We start from the raw sequence: 17,494 nt of genomic DNA on the forward strand, positions 1-17,494 counted from the left end.
TTAAATTTAAGTATCTTTTTGCTTAAAAGGAAAGGTTTAAAACAAAATAGAAGTGACCTTTCGAATTATGACTGGTTTACTACATGATCATCTGTACTTCTCTAGAGAATGTGTTTTGCAGAAATATTTATGTAGAAGTAATACATTGAACTTTGAAATTTGTTGCTGGAAGAATAAAAACTTAAAGCTCTTACAGGATGATAAACGCATTTCACTTAAATGACATAAGAGGGATGTGGTGCCCCTGTTTTATCTATTAAATTTTGACTGCTATACAAAGCAACATTAAAATATTTCAAGTCTATTTAGGCTCTTAACCTAAAACATTTAAGGATTTCTTATGCTTAACTGCTGATTGCTTTAATCAAATCTTATTCCTCCCAAAAATCTGGCAGGTGATTGTTCAAATGGTAAACAATTAGTTTATTGCATAAGCTGGTCCTGTAATTGAAAAAGTAAAATGACTAAGCACAATGTTCTCAGTAAAGATGCCAAAATAAAATACAGCCCAGAAGGGCAAGCCATGCTTTTCATTAAAATAAGCTTCAATAACCATGAAATTTATCACCCTAAGGGCTTCCTCACTCTGACAAGCAATTAAAGTGTAAAATGTCAAATTCCTCTATGTACTGACCAGTGACTTGCATCAACTTTAAGATCTTTTTTTAGTCAAATAGTAGATGTACTTTCTTGTTCACAAGCTACAAGAAATTGAGTTTTCTTTTTCAGCTTCCTGTGTTACTGCTGAAGACTCACACCTACACATGCAGCACTTGCAAATGTCTGTGCCTTTGTGTGTCCTGGTAGGTGGGAAACTGTGTGTGTGCTCACAAATGAAGATGTAAGAATGGCAGGGAGCAACCTCAGCTGGTAGAGCCATGGGATGTTGATCCATGAGTGTGGCAATGAAGGAGTGAACCTGCTTGTTGTCTTGCTCATGATGGATAACAATTCTGTTACTGGTGTAGAAAATATGCTTTAATTCTGGTTCCAGCTTGGGCCAATCATTACCTTTCTGATGAAGAAGAGATCACTTCATGTTGTCCTTTCAACAGCTTTCATACTTAAAACCCTCTGTCAAGCTTTTGTTTAGATAAGTAGAATAATCGCATGCCCTTCAGAATTTGTAGTCATGTCTTCTGGCTCCTGTCCTTTTGATTATTTCCTCTCTCAGTTTTTTCTGGTTGTACAGCGTGCTCTGCTCACTGAAGTGTTTGGCTTGAAAGTTATTGTGATTTGATGAGGAATTATTAGTCATGTGAGGTGCTCCTCACTCTAAGAGAACATCAGGATAAAAGTGAGAATATCTCCTTTCAACAGGTTACTGACTTGGGTTCTGCTTCTCTCTCTAATCCACAGGTCTTCTGAAAAATGTGTAATCCCTTCTCTAGTTGACCTGCTTTCAGGAGCAGTGTTTCCATAAACGTTTGCTGGTTTTTGTTTTTATTTCACACTATCCTTTGCAATCCTCACGGATCTCTGTTCACTACACCTACTCTCAGTGCATGAGCTGATAATACTTCTGAACCAACACCAGAAAGCTCCTGAAACCCTACTTGGAAATACTGTTTTGGAGTCAGCTGCTCTTCACAGCAAAAGTTGTGGAAGCTGCTGTTGTAATGTCCTCTAAGTCCACCTGAGCATCCTACCCACACTGGTTTCATCTAAGGTTGACAGAGCCTGAAAAGAGACATACATGGCACATACTACAGCTTTTTAGTAAAACCTGTGAAATCCTACATGACTGCTAATTTATTAAAACCTGCAAGTGTTTCAGAGTAGGGTTTTTCCTGGAAGACTTCTTGAGTGACCAAATCAGGCAATTCTAGTTGTCCAGAATCAATTCTAAAATCTCTAACTGGAACCAGAGGTCTATAACAAGCTATCCAATATGCCAAAGTGCTTACAAAGGCTTTTAGAAATTCTAGGGAAAATTAGTGTCACCACAGCGTGACCAGGATTACTGCCATCTGCTCAAAGCCTTGATGTTTTTGTTTTTCCTGCTCTTAACACCCCTATACTTTAAGCAGGTGTAGCAGCTCAAATACTTAGGACTAATATGCACACCATCATGTCAAGGTAACAACTTTTTGTCTGATTTTCAAGGACTTGGCCAAGAATGTGGTGAAGTTGAATGATAAGTCTGCTCATTTCCACAAACTGTTTGCAGACATTGAGGGAACCAGCCCAAAGCAGCAAAATAATTCAGGGGTGAATGTTCTATCCCTTATCAACTCCATGTGTGATAAATGGATTTAGCTGGTTCTAATGTTAGACAAAGGAATCTGTAAGTGTTAACTATCTTCATGGGAACTGGGTTGGAAGCCAAGCCACTATCTTGTACCAGAATAAACTGATAAGAGAATACATTGAGTTAAAAGTAGAGCAGTTCTTTAAAGAAATAGTCTGAAGACCTAAAACTCTTGAAGAAGTTGAGATTAGGTAATGTTATGTGCAGTATTCATTCAACCTGACTACTTTAATTTTGCAACTTTTACTCATCCCTTTGTTGTAGAAGTTACAACTGTCCTGCTGTTTTCTCCCACAGGTGCAAGCCTGTGATTTCCTCTGCAGCACAGAAAGAAAACACCTCTTTGAAATTCATCTAGTCAAAAACACCAAACGGCCTCAGCCAGGTGTTTGTGTGTCCACATCATACCTGGTCTGAGCTCTGCCATTAGTGATGCTCCTTGCTTGGGATGCTACTGTGGGCAGTGGTCATCTCCTGGAAGATGAACATCAAATAAGTTTTGAAAATGGAACAATTTAATATATTATTGCAAATAGAAGCTTGCAATAGTAATTTGTAAGTTGATTAGGACAGGTCAGGGAGCTGGAAGTGTAGCATCTGGAATATTGTAAGGTCAGGCTCAGAGAAACAGTGAGAAGACTGTGTCCATTATACTTTTAAGATCAGAGAACAGAAAGCACTGAGAGCTTACAGAGCTGAATGCCCTACCTTGTGGTGTGCCTGTTCTCAACAGCTGCTGCTGGACCACAAAGATGATTAAACCAGAGAAAAGAGTAGAGACTAAAAATCTTGTACTGGTATTTCTTCTACTGCATGAGCAGAGCAGCAGAGATGAATCCAAACTGAATGTGAGTGCAGCAGGATGAGGAAAAGTCAGTGATGCAGCCACAAACTTTAAGCAGTTTAATAAAGGTGTGTGCATGACAGAAGATGAATGAGGAATGAGAGCTATTTAACTTTCTTCATGAAGCCCACACTGTTGCTAGATGTTATTACTCAAGTGTAGAGAATGCTCCTATCAAACTGTTGAAATTCATAAGCAGGTATCTTCAGTGCATTGAAGGCAGCATTCATGGATCAGCTCTCAATTTGATCAGTTGTTCCTCTCTTACGTTCTGGAACAGCTCTACAGCCCTCAGATGGGAGGTCTTTTAATGTCAGGTGCTTGTTAGGCTAATCTCAAGACTTCTCTGAGCAAGACAATTCTGTTCCTGTTTATCCTTCAAATCAACCCCCACCAAATTTCACTTACCAAACTGTAGTTGATGTGCCTTTTAAAGAGGTGATACTCAAAGTCTTCATCTGTATTCACTTGACCAGTTCTCAGATCCTAGATTTAAGTGGTAGCTGTAATTTGCACCTACTCACGTAGTCTGTGGAGTCCCTTTTATATTCCTTCCTCGGAAGATGGCTTACACCGACTCAATGTGTCTCCTTAAACAATAGAGGCACGAAACCAAACTTATCTTGTCAGGTGTTCAGGTTGTTGCTTCTTTCTCTGGATTTCCCACTCGGCTTGAGATTTCAGGATCTATCCAGGGTATTAGAATGAGCAACAAAGATTGCTTGTTCTCTGAGTGTACTTCTTAGAGAGGATCCCATGCCTTTCTGAGGATATTAGATGTCTAGTAGGATAACCTGCCAGCTCAACTGTTACATTTCAGTATTGTGCTATTCTGTGCTCTGGAATTCTGGCATTTCCCTCGTTTTGCTCTTTTCACGTGCTGCCTGCAAATATTAAAGCAACTCTGCCTGCTCAGAGAAATGCCGGTGATACTATCTGACCACAAATTCATTCTGCCTCTGAGAATGATCTGGAAAGGCATTCTAGCTGGTATGCAATTAGCCTTGCATAAAGAAACAACCACTAGATTAGCTTTGTTTTCTAGACAATCAATCATGTTTGTATAGGCTGAGCCTTTCACTGCCCTGTTCTTTATGCCAGCAGCCCTGCTTTGAATCTTACAGGTAAATTACATTGGCTAGGACTTGTTGACTTTAAATATAATTTTTATGCAAAGAAACTCTCTCCTTCCTAAAAGAAACCTGCCTAGTTCTGTAGAAACTATTGCAACAATATTTTGTTCTTATGGATATTCAGGAAAAGCTGCTTTAGTGTGTGTAAGATTAATTCACTGAGGATGTCTTAGGTAATTCAAAGCTGCATTATCTGATAGTAACCTCGAACAGAAAACGCTTGTGAGAGACTGGATGCTTTTCAAACAGCATTTATTTCGTGTTTGGTTTCTGGGTTTGTTTTTTCTTGGGTTTTTTTTGGAGAGAGGTTAATGGTTTATAAGGGCAACCAATATTCAAGGTAGGTAAATGTACATTAACATCTTCGCTGCCTTTGCAGCCTGCTTGAGGTAGCCCCAGCTGGCTTGTAACATAGTTATAGTGCAGCTGACGAAACCATCGATTCCTCTTAACCACTCTGCCCCTGGAAAATTGTCCCTGTGGGGATTTAAAGGAGTGCAAGTTCTATGCTCTAGATGATGTGATGATACTTAGAGTTGCATGGATGAGAGATGCCCCCATCTCACAATGTAGCTTTGTCCCTAAAGGATTCCTTGGGTGATATGTAGAGTTTTCCTTGGAGGATGGCAGCTGTATATTGTACAGGAAGAGTTGATGGACTGACAGAGCATGATTGAATTGTCTGAAAGGGACGGGACCAAACCTAGATGAGATGTGTTTACTTTCGTTTTCACCTGCTGAAGGTGACTGTCAGCTGCAAGAACTGTAGTGATTGCACTGACAGAACAGCAGGATATAAACACTTCTTTGGTGCAGATCTGCTGCAGGTCTCATCCCACACAGGTCCAGATGTCTGCTGTTAAAGTGGCATGGATGCTGGAGCTTGTGCATCCTATAAGAGAAGAACAGCTGACAGTCATTCCCAAATTAGGTAAAAATGCCAAATTGTGACAAGCCTTTGCCAAATGTTTCGTAGTTCTACGGAGTCACAAATGGAAGAGATCTGTGTCCTCTAAATATTTTCCTGCTAGCTGGTCTTCATGTATCAAGTCCAGCTGCCAAGCACTTGTACCCTCTTATTATTTTAGTGTACGTGTCAGTAAATAACTTATCCTGCCAGTTCTAACAGGGTTACAGCTTGGCAAAACACATTGCTAAAATACCATTCGTTCATAATCCAAAATCAAAATATGCCCTGATCAAGCTGCTCTTAAATGTGGCCACCAGCTTTCTACAGGGCTGCTGATAAACCAGCTAAGGCTAAAGCACATTATGTACAATAAAACTGCCAAAAATGGATGGTTTGTAAATTAGCCCAAGTGTTGTTTGTTCATTACCTGTATTTTTGTCCCCTACTTGAAGTACTGTTTGTGGAAGTTCTTACTGTATTGTGCCTAAATGCTCTGGATATGGGCTGAAATCAGTGTGGTGATGCAACCCTTCTAAGGACTGATTTAACTATATTAGTGACCAAGCAGTATTTCTCTGATTTTCTTAAGGTTTGTTTGTTATTGGGTTTAAGAGGGGATTCTTAATTTTGTTTATCTTACACCTTACTTAAAATATACGAGCTGTGCATCACTGCTAGGTCAGTTCAAATGTTTATTTAAATAATTGAGGACCTAAATCAAATAGCTCTGCTTCATGGCAGTATACATAAACACGTCTGTCACGCTGGTATTTGGGACAGCCTAAAAAACTGGAGCAGGGATCTGCTCAAGTGCTGTAAGCAATGCTTTTTATGGAGTGTGCTTTCTCAACGCGTTTTTGTAACTATTTGTACTTCTAAAGGGAGGCACTGGAGGTGTTTACCGAAGGTGCTGCACCCTAAAACTGCAGTTTTCTCTATTAGCACCACCTCATGCACTGCAGGTGTGGGGCAGGGGGTGAGAAGCAGCTATTTCACCACACCCTTTGCAACGTGGTTTTAGGAGGAGGTGAGATTCCTTTGATGCCAGGGAGGAAGTAAGTAAGAAATAAATTTTTATCTCTAAACACCTTTTATTCATTTCTTTCAGTACTACAGCAGTCAGCTCCATTTAACACTTCACCAGGGGATGTCAGAATATTTTCCTTGGCCCAGATGGAGGGAAGCTTGGCGAGGCTTGGGTGGGGAAGGGAAGGGACCTCTCTCATTTGTGCTGACAAGGACAATTTCCAGCAATCAGGATGAGCCTGTGTGGGCTCAAACTGCAGGTTAGGCTGTAAACGGTGGCTTTTTACCGAGCCATCACAGTGATGAGGGACCTGTTTGATCTGCAAGTCCGCTCAAAGGAGGCAAAATGAGAACACTTAGTGCAAGATGATATAACCGGTTATATATAGTTGTTTACAAGCCCTTCGGAGAATCTGAAATGTGAGAAACCCTCTTCTGCCTTGTTTTGGTTTTTCTCTGAGGGAGTAATTATTTCCTCAGACTTAGTAAAATCTGGTCAAAACCTGTCTTCTCCATCTTTGTTGGAGGGTGAACAAAATTCTAGGGATGTTTTCAAAACCTTCCTTTAATGGAGTTTTCTGAGATTGAATGATGGTAATGCGTTTAGGGACTGGTAATTGGAGATAATTCCAATGAATTAGACTTTACAGACGTTAATGATATGCTAGAGGAAGTCAGCTTATGAAGATCTATGCTGTGCTCTTTTTTTGTCTTGATCTACTGAATAGCTTCTGTAATTGTCTAATACATATTCTGGCAGTATTTGGGTTTCTTAAGCATTTGCAGCATGAAGAAGCCAGCCTGTGAATTTTTAGAGCAGAGAATATAATTAGTTTAAATGCCAGTACATGAAAATAATGTGCTTTTCATCGTAGGTACAGTAACATCTGCAAGGAATGTCTAACTGTGCAGGTACAAATGAAGTAATCAGCTTGACTACTTTTATGGATGAATATTCATGCAAAACACTACTCTCAACTGATTATAGACAGTATTGCTCACTCTGGAGAGTAACTTGCAAAGGTCGCTCTGGTGTACTTCATTTCCCACACTGCAGTCAGGAGGGGACAGCCCTGCTAAAGGAACTTGCTGAAAAAAATGCTACTGCCAACAATGTCCTGATAGGATTATTCTTGCAGCACCAGCCCCACTGGGTTGGACATTGCCCTTCCTCCTGCAGGAAAGTGGGACTGTTGCAGTTAATCCACTTGGTAATGTATTAAGATGTTCTCTGATTGATAGCCTTAGTTTTCTAGCCATTAGGAAATTTGCAGATGACACTAAGTTGGGGGGGAGTGTCAATCAGCTGGAAGGCAGGAGGGCTCTGCAGAGGGACCTGGACAGGCTGGAGAGTTGGGCTGATTCCAGCGGGATGAGGTTCAACAAGGCCAAGTGCCAGGTCCTGCACTTTGGCCACAACAACCCCCTGCAGCCCCATGGGCTGGGGACAGACTGGCTGGAGAGCAGCCAGGCAGGAAGGGACCTAGGAGTTTGGATTGACAGGAGACTGAACAGGAGCCAAAGTGTGCCCAGGTGGCCAAGAAGGCTAATGGATCCTGGCCTGGATCAGGAACAGTGTGGCCAACAGGTCCAGGGAAGTGATTCTTGCCCTGTACTCAGCACTGGTGAGGCCACACCTCAAGTGCTGTGCCCAGTTCTGGGCCCTCAGTTCAGGAAGGACATGGAGGGGGCTGGAGCAGGTCCAGAGAAGAGCAACAAGGCTGGTGAAGGGACTGGAGCACAAGTCCTATGAGGAGAGGCTGAGGGAGCTGGGGTTGTTCAGCCTGGAGAAGAGGAGGCTCAGGGGAGACCTCATCACTCTCTACAACTCCCTGAAAGGAGGTTGTAGCCAGGTGGGGGTTGGTCTCTTTTCCCAGGCAACTATCAGCAAGACAAGAGGGCATGGTCTTTAGCTCTGCCAGAGGAGGTTTAGGTTAGATATTAGGAAGAAATTCTTTACAGAGGGGCTAATCAGGCATTGGAATGGGCTGCCCAGGGAGGTGGTGGATTCACTGTCCCTGGAGGTGTTTAAGATGAGACTGGATGTGGCACTTAGTGCCATGGTCTGGTAACCACAGTAGTAGTGGATCAAGGGTTAGACTTGATGATCTCAGAGGTCCCTTCCAACCCAACTGATTCTATGATTCTTTTCCTCTGTTCTACCTCATAGAGACAGAGGGAATGAATCCTTTTAATTCTGATGGGAGATAATGCTCTTGTTCAACATGGTTTAAAACCTTAAGGATCCTTTTGTAGGGCATTGCAAGCTGGGCCATATTTAGCTTGAGCCAGACTAAAGTTTTTGCCTATCTGACCAAATCAGCGGGTTTTCTTAGTGAAAGTCATTATTTGCAGCAATGTCAGCCCTTAACAGCATATTTGCACACTGGGCTGAATAATCTTTGTCGCATGAGTTTTTTAGTTCTTTGTGCTTTTGTGATGACTCAGTTGTTATTTTTTGGTTTTGCAAGTTCTTGGCTGTTAGTGCTTGCTATCTTGCCCTTTACCAGATTTTGAGGGTAGAACCTGCTAACTGGAGATCCAGCTGTCACAAATGAGATATGCCTGTCTTTGCTGTGCTGTGAAACTGCTTCTTTGTGCCTGTTTTTTCTCCAGCATCACTGGTCCCAGCTGTTTGCCACAAGCTCTGAAGGCTTCTCTATTGCTGTTTATGCCCATACCCCCTTAGCTGTTTACTTGTTTAATGTACCTGTATTAATAAACATGAGGGTAACATGAGCATCTATGAAGTTTTTAACCATCAGTAAAACAAAAAGTACGTTTAATCAGATAATGCCACCTCTCCAGTTTAACAAAATGAAGTATTTCCTACTAAAAACAGCAGCAGCAGTGATTTAACAATGTAATCTGATCCAATATTAGTAACAGACTGTGCCTTTGGGGAGCAGTATAATATCCAATTCACTGAATAAAGTCTGTCTCACATTAAATTCTGGATCCCTCTTAAAAAGATGGCTTCCCAGAATTGTTTCGGTAATTTCATAAAGACCTGTGATTTCCTACCTCTTTTCCCCAGTAATGAATGGAGGAATTACATTGGCCTCCAAAACACAAAGAATGATTAAATAGCATTGTCTTACAAAGATGTCACGAGCACCTCCATCTCCCCACCTTACCTCTTGAGCTTTCCATTCCTCCTCATGTGTCTGGGCAGGAAAAAGCCCATCGAGGGAGTTTGTAATTCCCACATTGCCATCTGTGACTGCTTTGCTTCCAGCAGGAGCCAAAATCTTACTCTTGGTCACTTTCTGAGTAAGCTGTGAGGGGGTGGAAGGAGGGTCCCAAGAAAGCCAAGGGGTTTCTAGTCAAGGCCATGTTTTATTTAAACAAGTAGGCAGGAAACCCTCTAGAAGATTGAACATTGGCAGGGCTGGAGTTTGTAAGCCTGTATATGTCAGGTTTGCATCCATACCAAGGAAAGGGTGCAACAAGTCTTCATTAATCCTTTTGAAATGAAGAGGTTCACACCCTTGCTTTTTAGGTTTTGGATTGTGGTTTAGATATTTATTTGCTGGGAGAGTTGAGAATATCAGATGTTCAGCCTTAATAGTAGGAAAGCTGCCAACATCATCTGCTTCTCTTAGATGAATATGTATTTCAAACATTGTGCCCTGGCTTAAACAGAAGGGCAGGGGTTGTAAAAGACAACAACTGACTTACGGTATGTGAAAAGTCCTGAGGGCAGGCAAAAGTTTGTGTTGGAAGAAGTGGAAAAAATGCAGTTTCTCCATGTGAGGTGGATTGCTCCATATGATTTTAATTCACAACGTGCTGCAGAATGACTTACCCCCGCCCAGACCTTGCTTCGGTGGCCTAAATTGTGTTGTAGCCTCGAAAGTAGGTCATGTTGCAAAAGCACTGTGCTGCTTCCAGTGGCTTTTTTCTTTGTTGCTTTTTTTCTTTTTAAATCTCAGGTTTCAATACGAACTTGCTAAAAATCTCATCTAAGCCTGCAGTCGGTGACAGTCGTAGGGTTGTTGAGGCGTGGTGTCCTTGTACAACAAGCTGGCTTATGCTGTTGTGTTTCAATGCCTTTGATTACCTGAATGTTGAATTAGATGTTAGGACATGTCAAATGTGGTTCTTTATTGCACCCAGTTAGCCTTAACCCTTTTGTTTTGGCAGGCTTTTAGTGATTCACAACAGGCCAGGCCAGTTTAATGTAAGACTGGTTTCAAATGAGACGTTGACTTTCAGGATCTGGAGTAACATTGCTCACATATGGGACTGTCAAGTAACATATGGTATAACTGATTTTTAAAAATTATTCCTGAACAAGTGTGGTCTTCTCCCTTTGATGGGGTTAATACAGCTGTGTTTTTAGAAAGCAGTAGCTAAAAACCTTTCTATGTTTGCATTTGACTATGTCAGAAGCCTTAATGGGAATTTAAACAACTACCTGCCTGTGATTGCTGCCCTTTTGAACCAAAGGCCTCATGACTCACCTGTGTGATGGTGCTTCTACAAAGTCACAGAGTTTGAGTCTACACCTTGATGAGGGAACAACTCAATCAGATCACAGCAGCATTCAGCCCTTCCGCTGAACTTCAAGTAAGTCTGTTGAGCACATTTGTCCAGCTGGGCCAAAAACTCCAGGCATGTTTTCTAGACACTCTTCTTCCTACTGCAGTGACTGAACACTTGAGTACTGACATGGGCCAGAAAAACTTCCCTTGTGGCCAGTTCTGTTACTATAAACAGCTGCTAATAATTAGCAACAGAGCCGCAAAACAACCGGGCAGAAAATAGCTGCCTCTTGGCCGAGTAAGTGGTGCTCTGCCTTGCATCTGGTGAGTACAAGGAGGCAGAGTACATGCAGAGCTCTCCCAGCATGCCCCAGGATCCTTCTGCTTTCTGAACAGGTCTTGAGCTGGGCAGATTAGTTTTTGACCTTGTAGCCACAGAGATGCATCAACAACTTCTTTGCGAGCTGCAGTTTCACACTGGCTTTGGGTATTGCTGCCCAAAGGAGCACTTTTAGCTGCCCCTGTTCCTCCCTGTTGTGATGGGCTGGATCTGTGTGGCCCTGCAATCAGGTAAAACCAACCTGGCTTTATAAAGGATTTCTTTTGGCTTCTTGGATGCGTTTCTGTCAGTTTAGTTTTCGGCCCAAATCAGTTACAGCGTGTAGTTCACGGCTGAGCCGCTCACGTTGTGCGGAGGAAATGGCGGGAGTAAGGAACCAGGGGCAGAGAAAAGGAAGAGCTGCTGCTCTTAGAGGAAGTACTTGCTTATACCATCTTAAAGTGATGGAGAAACCCAGAGTGTCAGCAGTATAATAAGCGACTAATGTATTCTATGTGATATTTCTGTACAAAATCAGTTGCATCGGCTGCTTACAGAGTAATTTTCAATGTATTTTGAGAATTGATGAGTTTTTGAGGTAGTGTTGTAGCCACACTTGCAGAGGGGTGAAGGTCAGCCTTGCCTTTAAGAGCTGCTTTTTCACAGCAGCATTCTCTTTGTCTGTTGGTGTGGTGGAGCACAGAGCATTTGAACTCAAAACATTAGCAATTATCCTTGGCCAGGTGCCATTTTACTCTGGAAAAGGCACAAGCCCAAACGATGCATCGTTTCGCAAGCCAGTCAGATGCTGAAGCAGAACCCAGTGTCCACTTTGAGTTGAGCTGTGGAAGGAATAATAAGTGATGTTTGTCTGCAACGTGGGGGTAGAAGTGTTCAGCCAAACATTTATTTAGCCTGAGGAAAAGCCAGATAAACCCAGAATGCCTTTCTTTCCAATGCTAATATTAAAGCTAAACTTAAATCAACCTAGATAACTTTTCAAGATATGGCCATATTACTTGAAAAGCTGAGCATAAACCAACTTGGCAGAAAAGTATCTGGCAAATGACTGGGCACTTTGAGGCTTGCTGGACTGACATGATTCACAGGTGAAATAGTGTGGTTATTAAAATGGATGTCTTGGGATGCACTCAGTGAAGAATTGGAGGAGGGTAAGGTGTAAGGCTCTGTGAGGAACAGAAATCTGGATTATTACACTTTTTTATCAAACAAACATTTAAATATTTCTTGAGTTAGAAGCACTTACTTGGATTTTTTGTTGTTTATGGGTTTTTTGGTGTGTTGAGCAGAATGGATCACTGACAGGTCCTGATGTGACAATGACAACTGTGACCTTCAGAACCATTAAAGCTACTTAAATTCTGTAAGAATTGGTTCTTAGCTATTTTCCCTTATGAAGTTAGTGGTAAACAACGAAGAGACATTGTATGCAATGGTGGCTCAAGTTGTCTCTTCACCCTTCCTTTCAGCATCAAGAAGGTGGAATTCATTTAAACAGTAGAATCTTGGAGTTAGATTATTTCCTACATCACTAGATAATAATCTCTGTGAGCAAAACTGAATGCAGTTCTTTGTGATTTGAGACAACCTTGGTCAGAATGTATTCTCCCATGTAAAATGTCGTGATAATGTAAGAGGCAGATCTTGAAGACAAGGGATGACTAAATAAATTATTAGAAGCTAATGCAATAAACTTTAAAGACCAGGATGAAAGAATGGGTAGTTTGCTTCAGCTCAACCCTCTCCTTTTTCCCTTAGATAGTCAACAGTGTTTGAACAGAATTATCTCAATCCTTTGTGGTTTGCTCGTTCCAGTGTTTCTTGGGCTCAGCTTATTTTCCCTACAGTGCCTTGGGGTTTTATAGCTGGTGCACACCTACCCTGTTGAGATTATTTCTTACACCAGTAAATGCCTTAAGGATTGCCTAATGGCTTCGGAGGAAGAAAACCCTCTAAAAGATTTGAAATTGTCTCGTTTTCTTCAGTTGGACCCATTTAACTTTATCTACTTGACAAGCTTTATTACTGCTCAAGAAAATACGTGTGTGATTTTACCTGAGACTTGCTGTGTACTCCCCAGCTCACAGTCACGTGCTTTGGCACTGGTTCAGGGAATCTGGTTTCTTTTCAAACAGTGCATTCCTATTCCTTGTTAGCAAGAGAGATCTGGAAACATGCATTAAAAATAGTTCAGTCTTAAAGATTTGGGCAGGATCACTGTTAACCCCCTTTATTTTGGTATAGATGGGTGTGCTGCCAGTCTGCTGACCTCCAGGTCATGGTATCACAAATGCAGCAGCACTGCTTGTCAACCCTCAAGTCCTGAACTAGACACAGAAGTGTGATAGAAGTCATTTGCCTGAGGCATCTTGTTGTATAATTGTCTGACGTGGGGTTTTTGCATCTTTCTTAGTGTTCACTAGGGAAAAGAAAACCACTGAATTTTGTGGGCCACAAATATGACCTATATAACACTTCCTCTTCGGAAAACCCTAAAGAATGGCAGTAATTTTCCTCTGGTTCTTTGATGGTTCACACATTTCTTTCTGCGAACACAACCTGTTTGAGGCACAGGGTTATTGTGATACAGCCATGTCGAGCCTGTAACATGTTTTATGCTCCACTTAGTCATGACTTAGGCCTCAGTGGAAGATAGATAGTAAAAGTGTAACAGATAAGATTGGAAGCAATTTGAGCAGCTTTATAAAATTATGGTTATAGATTAGTTTTCAGGATATATTACTTGCTTGTTTTGTTGAAATATTAACTATTGCTTTACAGATTTTGTCATTGCCTCAATGTGGCCAAAGGTCAAACACGTGCAATTAAGTTGAAGAAGAGCCAGTGTGATCAGGCCCCTCCTTCCATAAACACTTGGCAAGATCAGTATCTGTATCTAAACTTCTCTTCACACCAACCTCTGTACATTCTACTGCCTTATTTGTTGTTAATCATGAAAATGCCCTTCAAAACCAACCATGAAAAACAATTTGTGCTGGATGCAGATATAGGAGAATCACTCTTTGGTATTTTAATCCAGCTCCTCTTCAGATGCCATTTATTTTGAAGTTCTTTGCTGCATAAAAGCCTCTGTAATATTTACTTCCATCAGGTAAATGAATTTGTCCTGGGTAAGAAAGAATGCCACTCTTCAAACTTGCCAAATTCAAAATGAACTTGGAAAAAGCAGTGGCAGAATCTGGATCAGTCTAAAATGAATATGAACACAACAGAGCAGGGCTTAGGAAAGAACTGAAGACCTTTCTGAGAGGCTCTTGTTATTCTCTGGCTCCTGTATTAGACGTGCACTTGGAGTCAGATGAAAGTGCTGCAGGAAGTCTAGCACTGTGCTTACCACAAAATTGACATAATGGAACAGTAATTCTCTGTTCTTTTAGATAAAACCTGTCCATTGTGCTTCTTGCTGCTGCACTTGAACACTGTAACCGCTTTTTCTGGCATGTTTAAAATGTGCTGTTCTTATCTGTGTCAATTACAGCTTCAGAGTCTACCTCCATCCACCATCCATTATTCCTGGCTCCTAAATTATCTGATCACTTCCCATCATCTTCCACTTCAGAAATAACTTTTTCAGTCATCCCCGAAGAGCCTGGCTCAAATGGGCTAAATCTCAGATATCCTCTTTTGTCCTGCCTCTTTATCCTTTCCAGGGACAAATGCTCCCAGCCTGGTGTCATCCCTCCTGTGTGTGCAGGCTGCCCCAGTGCATCACAGAATATTCTGGTGTGGTGAATCCTCTGTGCCTTGTCCTGCTACCCTGTCACTGCATATGGAATGAGGTGTTAATGGAAAGGGAATTAAATCCTTCATAGGCAGTGACAGGAGGGGAAATTAGACATGAGAGAACAGTGGAGACCTTAAAGCCATCTCGTACAGGAGTGTAATCCAACACACACGTTCTGAGTGATTTTGGAATAGTAAGAGCTAACGTGTACTTTCAAATTCTACTGAATGTCATTTTGCCTGGGTCTGCCAGCAATTAAACATTTTGTCACTAGTCTGTAATTAAAATAATTGCTCCTACTCCGGAACATGTATTTTGTAGGCTTTGCTCACTCAGAACTTGTGTTATGTGAAGTGGATGTGCTTTTTAATACGTAGAGTACTTTGTATTTATGATAAACTACTTGCATCTTCTGTTAATTCTGAGTGGGTGGAGAAATGCTTTCTTGAGTCCTTTTTGTTGAGTTATTTAAATGCTTATAGATTAATACCTCGAACTCAAAACTTGGTTTATAGAACTTGCTTAGTAAGTTACTTTAACTTTCTCATGTGATTTAAAGGTTTGTCCAGCTCGAATGAAAATTTTAATGTTAGTTTGTTGATGAGGTGATCAAATATAAGAATTCCGGTAATCCTGGGGAGCCTGAAAGATGAAAAAACCCACACCAAAAAAGCTGATTTTGAAAGGAAGAACAAAATACATGCAATAAACAGCTCGAAGGAGGGGTCAGCAGGAGGGAGTGCTGAAGATGATGTTCCCGTGATGGCCTTCTAGTAGAACAGTATCTCAGGTCACACTGGAACAGAGCTGGTGTTGTTACGTGCTTTAAACACCGAGCATGTCAGCTGTGTCCTAAGGCTCATTTTTAGGCTCACCACTTAATGATCTGGTCTGTGCTCAAGCCCACAAAGAGTTTTTGTTGCCACAGCTTAAGGGACTGGGAATTGCAGTGTGGGGATTTCTCAGACCAGCTCTGCTCCCAGAACCCACATCTCGTGGAACCATTTCCCTGAGGGGTTTTGTCCCGGGATAGGAGTTCATAGATGTAAATATGCTTCCTTCTAGTACAAACATCATGTAATCTGACTTCTTATAAGATGCTTTGTCTCTTTCTCATAAGTGCTTGAACTCATTTTGATTGACATGCCACAGTATATAAATCTGCCAAGGTTTTGTCTACGGCACAAAGGAATGGAAAATACAGGAGAAGCTTGTCTTACCTGGTTGGAATATATTTGAATAATTTTAATGTATGGTGGAAGATACTGTACCATTCTGCTTTCATGAATTTCAGCAGCCTCACAGGCTGTGGGAGTAAGATGCTCTGGTCTTGTGTGCAGCAAGATGAATTCATATGTTGTATATATCTTCATTAGAAGTTGAAATATTTAAATATCGCTCCTTAGTTATATTCATCATGGCTTGTTTTGCTCATGCTTGCTTGAGAAATATCTTCAGTATAAGATGGTGTGATGGTTACTGCAAAGTAATTGGCAACTTCCAAAAGCCTAAATGGAGATGTCTGTGTGACCATGGCAATTGATGAATCATCTTCCTGGCATAGTGCTGGAATATCCTATGCTGTTTCTGAAATGGAAGTTGCTTTAAATTTCCCAGAACTCGTCTTATGCTCAGTGTTCTGAGGATCTCAGACAAATACCCCGATATTCTCCTGTGGCTTTGTGTGGGACCACAAACCAGAGGAACTTGAGTACAGTAAAGCATCATTTAAATACGAGGCGTAACTGCATTTCAATGGAAAGTGCAGAGGTAGGAGGGAACGTGGGATAAAAGACCCTGTGCTAGGCAAGGACAATGGAAAGCAGGAAATAGGGTATATGGTTAAGGAGGGGGGGCACAATATCCTGAAAAATGCTATTGAAATTTTTAAATGCTTGCTTTTTGTTGCAGATTAATCAGCCACTCGATGGGGATTAACAGTGGAGCACCTCTTTGTGTCGCCTTTCCACCTCTCTGTAGCACGAATAACAACTTCAGCACTTCTTCAATAATAATTATGAAACTGGTATTAACTGAATGGCAATTATGGATTTTTAACTCTAACTCACAGTAAACCAGCAAGCCATATGTTGAAATTCCTACCAAATAGCTTTTCGTTCTTGATGTCTCGTATCTATACAAGAAGTTGCAAGATACCTGTTTGTACAAGAGGAATATAAGCATTACTTGCCTGAGGAACAGAAGCAGAAAAGAGAAGACACCCTAACTTGTTCGTGGAGTTATGGTAGTATTATTTATATAGATATAACAAATATATATATATTTTTATGGTAATGAAAATGGCTCCTCAGAATGCTGACTCGGAATCTATGCAAGTTCAAGATCTACCTGTGGCACAGCTTCAGAAACCAGAGAACAAGGAGAATGAAAGTAGGGAGGAGACCATTAGTGAAGGATCCATAGACCGGATACCAATACGCCTGTGGGTGATGCATGGTGCAGTAATGTTTGGCAGGGAGTTTTGTTATGCCATGGAGACAGCTTTGGTAACACCTGTGTTGTTACAAATTGGTAAGTAATCCTCCTTTCTGTTAGTCAAAGCTTTCTGTGTATTTTTGCATTGATTGAAGCCAGAGGAAGAGGGGAGTGGTGTCTACCAGATAAAAGTACACAAGGTAAAAAGGTTTTGGGTTTTTTTTTCATTATTATCTGTGCCACAGGTTCAACTGTGTAAACATGTTTAGGTGGGAAGGATTTCTATAGGCATTCATCTTCTGTCTAATATTGCTTCCCTCTG

At 41.3% G+C, this 17,494-nt stretch overlaps 1 protein-coding gene across 8 annotated transcripts in view; it reads left to right on the forward strand.

Moving 5' to 3' along the window:
* SLC45A4 (solute carrier family 45 member 4) overlaps positions 1-17,494 on the forward strand; it is an 87,270-nt gene that overhangs the window by 32,861 nt on the left and 36,915 nt on the right. For 7 of the 8 annotated variants that reach the window (XM_017828451.1, XM_017828454.1, XM_017828449.1 and 4 more), the window contains one exon: positions 16,648-17,268. In XM_017828451.1, the coding sequence (XP_017683940.1) occupies positions 17,025-17,268 (244 nt within the window). In that variant the 5' untranslated portion in view covers positions 16,648-17,024. Of the gene's footprint in view, positions 1-10,556; positions 10,737-16,647; positions 17,269-17,494 lie in introns of those variants that run through there. The other variant, XM_017828448.1, reaches the window with a different exon arrangement.

Source organism: Lepidothrix coronata, unplaced genomic scaffold, assembly GCF_001604755.1.
Source record: "Lepidothrix coronata isolate B3197 unplaced genomic scaffold, Lepidothrix_coronata-1.0 Scaffold148, whole genome shotgun sequence".
NCBI classification, from domain to species: domain Eukaryota; kingdom Metazoa; phylum Chordata; class Aves; order Passeriformes; family Pipridae; genus Lepidothrix; species Lepidothrix coronata.